We start from the raw sequence: 13119 nt of genomic DNA, 5'->3' as shown, positions 1-13119 counted from the left end.
CAAAGTAATAAGGATGATTAAAATGAATAAAGCAGAAAAATAACAATCAGACATACAAAGCCCTGTTAATACTTTGTTCACAGCTATTTGTTTTTAAATATTGACAATCAGGTCCCTCTGCCCCCCCTTGATGGTACTGATGCAATTTACAGGACTCCATCCTGTTTATGATTGTTGGTACTACAGCTGAGATGGAGGTTGACTACACTGTATTCATTAGGTAGTTTTATCTAAAGCGACTTTCATGTATATAAACCACTACTATGCTGATTGCATTTGTTTTTGCCTAAATGAACTGTTAGATCACCACAGCGCTTTAAACATTCATTACTGAGAAAAGGAGACTCCAGGAAAAGTTCTATAGTCATCCAGCAGTACAGCATTAATTGATCTACTATAGGGCAGCATTTGATGTTTCAGTTACATTTGTGAACACAACACTGGATTTCTCCGACATCAGAGTCACTACAAAGACAAACACAAACAATCTGACTTCATCAAAGCTGCCCTGGTTGTGGAAACTGGATGGTACCAGGAGATCGTCAGGTTTTTTTTTTTGTCATCAAATCTTTAATATTCAGATCCATACATGTCAGTTCTGTGTTGGTGATGTTGGTGATCACATAAATGATCAGCTGTTTTCATTTCTACAGGAAAAATAAACAAAACCAGCTAACACAGAAAAAAAATCCAGCATTCCCAGGTTAAAAGCAGCTGGCAAAAAAATCTGTCCTTTTTCTCTCTTACATTGCCAAAGCAGCTGGTTTTGTTGTGATTTCTTCATAGTATGAGTTCACTTTGCCTTTTACTGTTTTAGTGCATAAACAGTAAAAATGAAAATCTCCAAACACACAACTTCCAGCTTGTTTGTCGTTACCTGGCTTGCAGACAGGAGTTGGACGGGTCCAGGGGGTGGGAATCAAACACTGTTCGGTTGGGAGGAGCTCTGACCGACTCGCGGTTCAGCTCCATTTGCTGCTCGGGGTCTCTGAGCTGCAAGGTGCAGGGACCCTGGTATGGCGGGGGCTCCTCGCCATCTGAGAGGGAGATGGTGGGAGGAAGATCGATGAGGCTTTGGGGCAGGTAAGGGTATGTCGGTTGGAACCGGCTGGGGGCGTATGTGTGCTGGAAGCGCTGTGGTTGGGTCTGGTTCTGCTGTTGGTCCCGCTGCAGGTAGGATGAGACGCCTCTGTCTGGGGGACGTGGACTATACACCTGGTGCTGTGTGAGATAGGACTTTAGATTACTCCTCAGTCAAACTGAAACAACATTTACTTGATAAAAATCCTGTGACAGAATAAACATTGAATTGAAATATGAAAAGAACACAGCTCATGTCAAGCTAAGCTCACCTCATTAAGACCACCGTTTGCCCCTGTGCTCTCAGAGGACCACAGACCTCCCTCCTGAGACAGAAAAAAACAGAATCAGTAAGTAATAGTAATAGTTCTTACTATCCCTTAATGTACACTTTTTGATGGTCTCAGTGGACAGCGTTCCACAAACTGATAAGGTCTGATTACAGATTTGTCCACTAGATGGCTCAGTTGGTGTTAAATTAACAGTAAATTGCTCATCTGTCCTGCAAGTTCTGCTTCTTCCTGCATTTGTCTCCACTTTACTGGTAATTAGCATTAGCAACTGTATGCTAACAAACTTGAACTGATTTAAGCAACATGAACACACATTTAAAAATTAATGTAAGGTTTGCCTGACTGGGACTTTTCCTCCATTTGTGATTTTATTTTTGCTCCAGTGGCAGTTTTCTGCCCGTGTGTCTTCCTGTATGTGTGTCAGTGTGTCTGACTGCTAATCTAAATTAACTGGGACACTGCGACTCCCCTGAGCTCATCACAAGGTCTTTCTGTGTGTGTGTGTGTGTGTGTGTGTGTGTGTGTGTGTGTGTGTGTGTGTGTGTGTGTGTGTGTGTGTGTGAGTTTGGATGTGCATACACATTTATGCTTCATCGCTTACTCATATTCTCACACACACATGCACACACACACTTTGTGATTCAGTAGCAGGTGATTCAGGAAGCACAAGTGAAGTCATATGTTTGAGGAAGCCTCAGGTGGAAGTCGGTGCATGTGCATCTTGAAATGGGCGTTGCAAGACGTTGGAGAAATGAGTCAGGGTGTTAGCATCAGCCTGCAGCTGTGTTTAATCACTGGCATCGCATGCAGTCTGTCAGCAGGCCTAAAACTCAGCCTTTCTTCTCATTCTGACTTTTATTAGGACCTGTTTTCACTGTGACTAATCCACCCAAACAACGGCTCATTTCCTCCGTCTGCACACCACAAAGTCCGTTCAAAGCAATAAAAGTGACTAAATATAACAACAAAGTCACAGTGGGGAGGAGGTTTTGTTACGGCCTTTGCGATTTCATATTTTCAAGCATGAATTTTTAATGAATTTACATCTGTTCATGACCGGAGTCCAGGTGAAAACATGGCGCCTGACTTACATTGGCCAGCGGCAGGTGTCTTCGGCGTGCGGGGGCGTGTCTGGAGAGCAGGGAGCGTGCTGATAGGCGGTAGTGGTTCAGCAGACAGGTGATGACCACCACCATAACCATCATGACCACCACGATCACCAAGATCTTGACGAATTCCAGCTGGGCTGTAAACACAGAGGAACAAGCTGGAGGTAAGTTTACATGTCAGAAATATTTTTAATGGCTCTCGGATGCCTGAGAGATAGACGATTTTAAAAACATCATTGATTTTTAACAGATGCATTAATCTATCACAGGGTCTGGTGAATAGACAGTGGTTTATCCTGCTGCATTGTGGGAAGAGTTGTGTTATATGAGCCTTTACTAAATCACAGAACATCCATTAATGCAACTGCATACAATTGTAATCACAGCTATTACAGCTGGGGTAGGTAATGTTGGGGAGCTAGCAAGATCTGAAAGTAGCACCCTTTTTTGGCTCCTCCCCCTCTGGTTTTGCTCTTCATGTGATCCAAGGCTTTTTTCTTACCTCCGCAAAGAAGGTTATGTTTTTACTGGTGTTTATCTGTTTGTGTTCAAGATAACCAAAAAGTTACGGACGTATTTTAATTACATCCACCGTGATCCAGGGTTAGGGTTAGGAAGGTGGATAGAGGCGCAGTGGTTAGCACTGTGGCCTCACAGCAAGAAGGTCACTGGTTCGATTCTTGGCTGGTTCAGTCAGTGGCCTTTCTGTGTGGAGTTTGCATGTTCTCCCCGTGTATGCATGGGTACTCTGGCTTCCTCCCACCATCCAAAGACATGCATGATAGGTTAATTGGTCACTCTAAATTGCCCCTAGGAGTGAGTGTGAGTGTGGTTGTTCATCTCTCTCTGTGTGGCCCTGCAATGGACTGGCAAGCTGTCCAGGGTGTACCCTGCCTGTCGCCCAAAGCCAGCTGGGATAGGCTCCAGCTTCCCCGCGACCCTGAATTGGAATTTAAAAGCCGTGGCAAAGGTTTTTCTAGTTTGCAGCTTTTTGCACTAACGATTTTGCACTAACGATTTTCTCTCTTTCTCAGCTGCTTAGCAGGAGAAGGAAAATAAACCGAGCCGGGTCGGGAAATCCTTCCTGCAATTTCTCAGCCATGAAGAAGCTTACAAAACGTAAGAAATGAACAACTTCAATTTGCCCAAACATTTTGATTGGTCAGTGTTCTTACAGTAAACTGAGGGGTCTAACTATATTTCTTTTATGTTCATGATTACAAAATGTATAGACTACTATCAGGATGAGGAACCACTTCACCCAGAGTAAAGAAAAAAAAAAGAAAAAGAAAAAAACAAACGTCTCTGAGCAAGATTTACTACCACAGCTTTAAGTCTTGTACGGTATACCTGAAAACATCTTACTCCACAAAATAGTCGTAAAGATGTGTGCAACACTTTACATTCTGAAACCAACAGCAGACAAATTAGGATCAGTGATAACACAGAAAAACAAGCAACCAGAGCAAATATGTGACATTAAATCCTGCAAGTAGATGAAAGAACAAGTACATTTTTCAGCTGACTTCATTTGCAAATATAAGGAAGAACGTTTAATTTAATTTTAAAAAGTATGTACAGACTTTGATGCCCTTTTTTATTTGCTTGTTGTTTTGTTGTTTGGAGTTGGATTTTCAGTAGAAAAATTAAAAAAAAAAAAAACACAAAGTAAGGAGACAGACTTAATAATTGTTATTACTTGTTTATTCAAAACACATGTAACATATGTGGCATTTTAATAACAATCAGGCTGAAATTGTGTTAAAGTAAAAAAAAGCAGGAAATTGTTTGAAAGTAAAGCCAGCTGATGACCGACAACATGTAAAAACTATCAATTGAATCTTGATGTTTCCGCATTGCTTGTGTTTGATATTGGATAAAATAATGGGAAAAGTAAATAAATAAATCATATGATTATGTATGAATAAATGGTAAAATGACAGCACAAAAACACAGTTTATAAGTAGTCTTTGTTATAATAGAGAAAAAGATTTTCAAATATCCAGAGGTCAGGGTGTCAGACATGCACACACACACACACACACACACACACACACACACACACACACACACACACACACACACACACATGCAGAGCCAGACTAGACCAGACAGACAGGGCTACCTTTGTTTAGAGACAGTCTGCTCGAACTACCCCCTCACCCCTGCCTGCAGCACCCCCATCATCAACACCACACACACACACACACACACACACACACACACACACACACACACACAACAGAGCATACTTCTTTCACAGAGAGCAGGCGGAGGTCAGGGCCAAGTCAGACAGAGGAACATAAAGTAACCAGCAGTCAGACACACACTGCAGATCAGTTTTCAGACTGTTCACTTTTCTGAGTTGTTGTGACCAGCTAACCTGTTACACAACATCAAGAGACAGTCAGCTGACTCCGAGAACTCATTCATACCATTTCATGTTTTGCAGTCATTCACTTGGACTGAATCACACGCTGACTGTATAAATGGACCTTATATAACCCAAACAAATCCCGGCAGCATGGATACTGAAAACCACAACACTGTTCACAAAATCAAAGCCACAGTTGTCTTGACAAACTGGATAACATCATCATTTTTCATGTTTTTATCTGTGAATCTGGTTAAAACTGATACCTTTCTATTTATGTTTAACAAAGCAGATATTCATTAATATTGTCCTGTTATTTCCCCTTTTTTAATTACATTTTAAAGCCTCAGAATAGCACGCAGCACCATGAAAAGTTAATGTTAATGTACAATACAGTAATATACAGTTAAAAAAAGTAAGTACCGCTTTTCAGTTAAAGGGATCTGACATTTAAAGAGTTTCACATGGGTAATTTATTCTCCCCCTCTAGCTAGACCCTTTAACTAGTCTTTCTAGACAACAAAATCTGTCCAGTGACTTTGGTAGAACACGGGCTCAGTCTGAAATCCATTCATCAAAACAAAACCTTTTACAACATTAACAAATCCAGTCTGGATGAGCTGTTGTAAAAAAACAGGAAAAAAAATTGTTCGAAAACCAACGCCAGCCCCCCCACCAAAAAACTTGGCAACAGTTGCCAAACTAAAGAGCGTGAATTCAGAAAAGTTCTGCTTTTTTGCATAAGTTCCAGAAATATCTGTCACTCAAGTGAAGGATTGTTCATGATAAGTTGGTGTAACTCAGCTACTTGCACTTAAAAAGAAACTCCTAAACACGAAGTAAATTCTCTACTTCTGCTTCCTGAAATGCATCAGCAATAATGTCCAAGTTTACAGATCAGAAAGTCATAGCTGAAAAGCATCAGAAACTCACCACACAGTTGTGTCTGGACACAGTTTTCATGGTCGTGACTTCCTGAGGAGGGCTGCATAGTGTCTTCACGGAACAAGATCTCTGCTCAGACCACAACTTTCTCTGCGTGTTTGTACTCCAGTGATTACAACCTGAGAGTCTCTTCTTAAAGCTAAGGTGATAAACTCAAACAGAACCAAAACACAATCAAAAGAAAAGAAATGAAAACTTCCCTCTACCCTGAAAGTCCTGACTACATGTCCTGTAGATGCTCTAACACCGTGTGTGTGTCCTCACCGGTCGACACACACAATCTGAACCTCCACCAAGCTTTGTCTGCAACTTTTTCTCACACACATTCCCACACTGTCCAGACACACACATACTGAGGAAACAGCTGACCAGACCCTTCCTGCATCCCCCACCACTCAATAGCTCTGAACAAAAGGGGTCAATGTGAAGGAGGAGGAGAGGAGGGAGAGAAAGAGACAGAGGGAGGGGGAATTGGTGGGAGCGTCTGGGAGAGACAGATGGGTCAGAGAGATGGACAGAATAATGATGGGGAATGGAGAGGTGGGGGTCATTGGGACATTTAAACACTGGGGCATTCAAAACGTTTCCAAGTGCTCCACGAATGATTTAAACATTCTTCATGACAGTATTAAACAATTAGATAAAGAGCTGTGAACAACTATAATTTTTTTCTAAGTTAGTCTCATTTTAATTTTGCACCACTGAAAGGGAAGGTGCCATGGACCAGCTGAAGTTCTCCTCTGATATTTTACTTCCAAGGAGTCAGACTTTGTTGTCATCTCTTGAAGTTGTCTTTCAACAGTTTTCCAGACTTTCTGAATGTCTTTCAAAGTCTCTCTTTAAACATTTTCTGCTTTTTTTCTTTGTAAGAACACTTTATTTTGACCAATGAATCACTGAAGCATGACAAAGGCACTTTAGGGTGCTAGAAGGCCCAGCTGGTTGAGCAGGCACCCAGATATGTGGAGGGTGGAGGTGCCCATTGGACTAGGCCCTGGCCTGTCATACCAATGCACTCTTTGGCCACTTTCCTATCTGCACGGCTAATACAAAACTGACAAAACTTTAATCTCAAATGATGGTGTGGATTTTTATTTTCCTGACTGTGGGAGCTCTCTGTGGTCAATCTGTCTTCTGCATGCCATCTGAAAACATCTCAAATTTATGGGGGATTGGAAAATGACCTTAGAGGAGTCATTGTTTGTCTCTTTGTTGGCCCTGTGATAAAACTGTAAAGCCTGTCCAAGGTGTAGACCACCTCTAGCCTGAAGGGAAAGTAGTAATCCAGTTAAGACCAGAGCAGACCCTGCAATGCATCTGGAACATTGATCCATATGGTGGTGGCTGAAGTCTCATCAGAAATGGACTCCATAGAGGTAGGCTCCTCTAGAGCCATTCTTAATCCCTTGATGTTGACCGTCGCAAATATGCCCCAAACCGTATCTCTTGTTAAATTTGATCAACTTTTAAAAATGTATTTATTTATTTACCAACTTCAATTCACTATTACCCATCTATTTATTTGATATAATCTATTTATTATTTATTTTATCAGTTGTTGTAAATTTACTTAATATTAAATTGTATTTTATTGCATAATTATGTTTTTTTTTTTTACAGCATTTATTTTCATATAATTGTTAAAAAAATTAAAAGCTGTTAAGAGATTAAGTAAGGAGAACGGGTAGTCTGAAGGAGTAATGAATCCTCCCCAGAGCCCTCCACACAACACTATTGAAGCAGAGTGGGAGTATCTTGGCAAAAGTGTGTGAAGGCCTTCAAGAAATCTGGAGGGCTATGATTGAAAGGAATGACAACAAAGCTTGTCTAAGAGGGGTCCTGTTGTGTTCAGGAGTACAAATAACCAAACCTAAAGTTAACCCTTTTTCTTTTTCTTTTTTTTTTGCCTTATATGCTATTATTACTTATTTTGGCACATATTTCAGTAACATGTTGTACTTATTTCCTGTTTCTTGGAAACGGGAAGAAATAAAGCAGTAGTTCAAACCTCATGTCAGAATTGAATGACAGTAGCATGTTCAGCAGAAAGACCAGTACGCTACGCTACGGTACAGCTCGCTACGCCACGGTACAGTACGCTATGCTACGGTACAGTACGCTACGCTACAGTACGCTACGCCACGGTACAGTACGCTACGCTACGGTACAGTACGCTACGCCACGGTACAGTACGCTACGCCACGGAAAGGGAAGGAAACTAAGGCAAAGAAGTTTGTGGGAGTTTAGCACTGGCTGACAGAACAAGCTGTGCGCAGGCACCGGGCCCCCCCACCCACCCACCCACCCACACCCACACACACACACACACACACACACACACACACACACACACACAGAAACAAGCAGTCTGGGTGGCTTCACACAGATGGTGAGACTGGCACTGTGCTATGTTTAAGTGTCTTTCTATTCCTTTTTCTTTGAAAATAACAACAGCTCTTTTTAACCATGCAACTGCTGACAAACAACTATTTTAGTCCGTTTATGTTTTTTAGCCACAGCATGTCTCTTCATTTCTCCTCTCCTTTGTTTCCTCATTCCGTCCTACCTTTAGTTTTTTCTTTGAATAGAGAATATGAAGGAACATCACAGTGTTTTGCATGCTGAGATGGGATTACCAACATGGAAGGAACACTCTCTCATCACCTGTGCCTGCTGCCATTGTTGCCATGTTAGCTTTTGCTTTTGTTTGGTTAAAAACGGCTAGATTGAGTGGAGAGAAAAGGAGAAGGATGAATGATGGTGAGAAAGAGAAGATGGTGGAAACTGCGTCATCTGCTAATGAACAAACCATACTGTTTCAGGCACATTTACACAAACTTTAGTTTGTCCATTCAGCAGTGTCTTTCTTTAACATCACACCCACTAGTTTTAATGTGACATTATATTGCAGTTAAATTTGGTATTCTTTGTATTACGGCACTAATATTTGGGAGATGCTTTGAGGATTTTTTTAAAGACTTACTCCATCCAGACTAATTAAAATGTGTCATAGCTCATTTAAACCATTGCATATGAAAGACATATGACTATTCAAATAAAGGCTTTACTTTTCTATTAAACTCTAACCAGTTTCGATAATAATAATATATTATCATTATTATTATTAGTAGTAGTAGTATTGACTAGATTTATATAGTGGGTCCTATCAAATAAATTGTTCATTTACACTTGGTGATAGGAAGCTACATATTGGCACTAATGGAAATACGGCAGCCAATGCGTGTCAGAACTCTGAGACCACCACCTAAACATTTATTCACATTTATACACCAGCAATGCCGACACTGGAGAATGGTAAAGTGTCTTGCTCGGGGACAAATTGATAGATTGACTGGAGGAGAAGGATTCAAACTAGCAACACTCAGGTCAGCTCTACTTCCTGAGCCACTGCCACTCTTGAATATGTTGCTGTTTTTAAATTAAAATGGCAATTTAAAACACTACAATTAGCAAACTGAACAAGTGGGATTCATTTTCATGTGACACGGCGCCTGCTCCAGGTTTCAAACCTGTAGCATCCACGTCTTTACAAATCCCCTTCAGTCAGACTTGCTGTCATCTTGTAAAAATTTCCTCATTTTCCTTCTTATGATATTTTTGAGAGTTACAAATTGCACCTGGCTGGGATTTCTAAATATTGGTAATGATGATCTATCGTAGCCTCAAACATGTCATGGCTACATTAGATTTGCATTCTGTATTTGCGTGTGAAATAAGAGAAATCATGTAGAGACAACTGAGACAAGATAGATCACATCAAACTTCTTACTTTCCAATACAAGGGCAAAGTAGAAACCTGTGGTTTGGCCACAGATTGCATTTTGCAGCTGGTAAGTGAAACTGTTTATATTTCAAGCAGTTTATTTTTTGAGGTTATTTTGTAGTAATCCTCCATCTTGTCTAAAAGAATATATGCATCCATGAACAAACCAAATCACAATATTGGTATATAAAAAAAACAAAAAACAAAACGTAATCCGATTTATTTTCCACATCGTTCAGGCCTACTTGTAGCTATGGCCAGTTTGGCAGCTGTCCTAATAGTGTCTTATTTAGAGAATGGGAGGAAAGCTGCCTGAACAGCATAACTATTTTACATTTTTTGATCATTCTGTGCTGGATTTTCATCAGCAACCAGTGACATATCTACAACTGAAGTAGTCATTCGGTTTCTTTGATTGAATTTGTTATGATGCAGTAAATTTTTAAATGGGTATCAGATTGAAATTAAATTGACGTTGACTTAGATGATACACATGAGACATTTAAGTTGATCCATCTACAGAGCCAGTTATATATCCTGCAGCACAGTCCTGTCAACTAGTTGGTGGTAATGCACTTCTAAGCTGGTTAGTAACCACCACGAAAACCCACAAAAAGAAACAAAACTGACATCTTTCCAAAATACCAAAGTAGTAGACAAAAAGGCTTCACTCCGTCAGTAAAATGGCCAAGATTTGGATGGAGTAAAAATGATCAAGAACAGATTTATTTGATGTGCAAACCTTGATGAATTGTCCATTGAGAAACTTGACTAATTTGATTAAACACCTTAAAAAGTATCACTGCAGTGTTCACACAGAAAATAATATCTTAAAATGCATCTAGAGCACTACGTCTTGTAGTAAAAAAGCATGAACTCACTTAAAATAAAAAAGCAGTCATAGCAAAGCACGCCATGCACTTTGTGGTCCTTACTTTGTGGTATGCTTTTAAAATTCACAGCACTAACAAACTATACTTTATTCAAGATCAGGAACAATCGATAAAGAAGAAGATGTTGTCACGTGACCAGACCCCCCCCCCCCCCCCCACACACACACACACAAAAAAACAATTCTGAATTCAAAATAAGAGCAGATTACTGTCCACATCTGATTTATATATCAAGCTGATGTGATGTTTGAAAGGAATCAGAAAGAAAAAAACTTATTCAAGCAGTTTTTACTTGGTGGTTACGTTGCATGAGAGAGGCTGCTGATCTCTTCCCTCCCTCTGTGGTGTCTAGACAGGAGGAGGCTGCAGGCCTGGCAGGCAGGCAGATACTCCATGGTTAATCTAAAGCAATTAGCTCATTTGTCATTCGCTGCCTGCCCTCCTCTCTCTGCCTCCTCCTCCTCCTCCTGCATTCAGCAAAAGGTCACAGGCGGTCATTGCCGAGTCAGATGGCTCAGAGAGAGCAAGGAAACAGAGGAGATGGAGGGGGAGGGCAGGGGAATGGAGAAAGAGGTGGTAGGAGAAGGAAAAGAAGACAGAAAGATAGTATGATGGGGAGAAGGTGGACTGGGAGAAAGAGCAGGAATGGTGAGATGAGGGGAGGATAAGGGATAAGAAAAAAAAGTGAAATATATCAGCAAAAGAGAGAAAAGCATTAGTTGGAGAGCTGGAAGGAACTTGGAAAGGAAGAGATGATGGAAGGAAAGGAGTAAAACCAAACCCAAAGTGTGGAGAGGTTGAAATAAGAGGGAACAGTGGGAGAGAAGCTAATTCTTCTGCCCTTTCCCAGTCCTCACATGACTCGACAGTCTGGGTAGTCAGAAATAGCGCAGACAGCTGTGTGTGTGTGTGTGTGTGTGTGTTTGTGTGTGTGTGATCGTCTGTGTGTGTGTGTGAGAGAGAGAGAGAGAAAAAGAGAGACTTATAGGTCATAGGTTCACACAATGTGGCTGCCAATTTCCATGAGAAAGACTACGGGGGCCGTAATGGCTGCAACAAACACTCAGAAAAGCAAGCCCCAAAAAACACACGCACAAACACACACTCCATTGACTTTGGGGACCACGGTGATGGCGCAACCAACAAGTGTGGGAACTTTGGTCGACAAAACTCTCACTGCTGGTTTCAATAATGGGAAAACTGCGTGTGTGTGAGCATGTGTCTGTGTCAAGTAGAGGCTCAGTTTATCATCCTGGTCTCATCTTTCACTCATCTCCTTCCTGATTCTCATCCTTCATCAGTCTGAAAAAGGAAATGTCTCTTTCAACACGTCTTGTTTAGGATGATGTGGTCATGTTTTACTGAAACTAAATACACTTCAGTAGAGGTGGGAGAATTAGTGAAACATGTCTGTGTATGAATGAAGGTTTGAGTTCATCTAGAGGAAGCATGAAATAATATAAAGAACAAAAAATGAATGTGAAGTATGGAAGAGACAACAGAAAAGTAAAAGTGAGACAGTCAAAGGCCACATAAACGGAGAGCATAGACAACTGACAGAAGAAGAGCAGCGTGGAAGAGTGTTAGAGTGGCAGAAAGTAGAACAAATAGAGTGCAGGAGAGGACAGAAGAGAGCATTAGTCTAAATTTAGAGTGCTAATCCAGGGAACTCCCATGTTAAACCGTGAGTCCCATCTGGACTGCTAGCTATGCTAGCCTAACCAAGAGTAGGTCATGGACTCACTGTCCTGACCATGAAACACAGAGCACAGGGTTGACTTATCAACTCAGTCAGGGTGCAGTGACCTCTGACTCTTTCACCTTCTTACTACACAATCTTTTTAGAAGTTTGGCTGATCATATATTTGACTGCTTCTTCACTGAGGCATGATGATGAAGGGGACTTTGTGGAATCTTCTCAATTCCCTGCTAACATGGCTGCTCAAACAATCACTGTGTTACTTACTATGAAATGTTTAAAAGTGCCGCCCTTAAACAGCAGTACACTCACACACTTATGGTAACTTCAAAGCTTTAAGCCATAACACAGTGGCATAGATAACGCAGATTCAGCCAAACACACAGACACACACCAGACACAAATCAACATACGGTAAGTAAAGTCTATCCAAATATTTGAAAAGAAGGACACTGCAGCTGTGTATTTTGTATGGATTTGTGTGTTTAGACAGCACCCCCACCACCATTTTGTTTCGTTTTACTTTCATATAAACTTTCATGTAATCTTTCAAAGTGGTCTTGAGCAGTTTTTAAGACTTCTCAAGGCTTTTTAATTTTTCTGTGGACATTGGCTGCCTTCACGAACAGTATCCATGTCGGCAAGATGCTGATTAACCATCTTTAAATGTAATTTCTCCAGAAATGAAATATAACACAATAGCCCAATAAACATGATAAAACAACACGAAAAGCACTGGGAGTGACTTGTGTGTCCATCTGAAACCACATTCAGTCACAACAGAGTGACGCATTAACACCTTGAGAAGTAATTTTTAAAAATACCTTGAAAGTTGACATGTTTTGCCCAGAATGGCTGTCAGACTGTTGGCTGCACTGATGCCAAACTGAGACAAAACACGGACAAAAGCTAGTGATGCACCTGGTGCTGTACTGGATACAC

The 13119-nt window shown here is 40.9% G+C and overlaps 1 protein-coding gene across 1 annotated transcript in view; it reads right to left on the bottom strand.

Moving 5' to 3' along the window:
- pmepa1 (prostate transmembrane protein, androgen induced 1) overlaps positions 1-13119 on the bottom strand; it is a gene marked incomplete at both ends in the record, with an annotated part of 31000 nt that overhangs the window by 314 nt on the left and 17567 nt on the right. The window contains 3 exons of the mRNA XM_079241625.1: positions 878-1221; positions 1353-1406; positions 2465-2619. Of these exons, the coding sequence (XP_079097751.1) occupies positions 878-1221; positions 1353-1406; positions 2465-2619 (553 nt within the window). The remainder of the gene's footprint in view (positions 1-877; positions 1222-1352; positions 1407-2464; positions 2620-13119) is intronic.

The sequence above is a fragment of the Telmatherina bonti genome, assembly GCF_933228915.1.
Source record: "Telmatherina bonti genome assembly, chromosome: 6".
Lineage (NCBI taxonomy): Eukaryota > Metazoa > Chordata > Actinopteri > Atheriniformes > Telmatherinidae > Telmatherina > Telmatherina bonti.
This window is presented reverse-complemented; position numbering and strand designations above follow the sequence as displayed.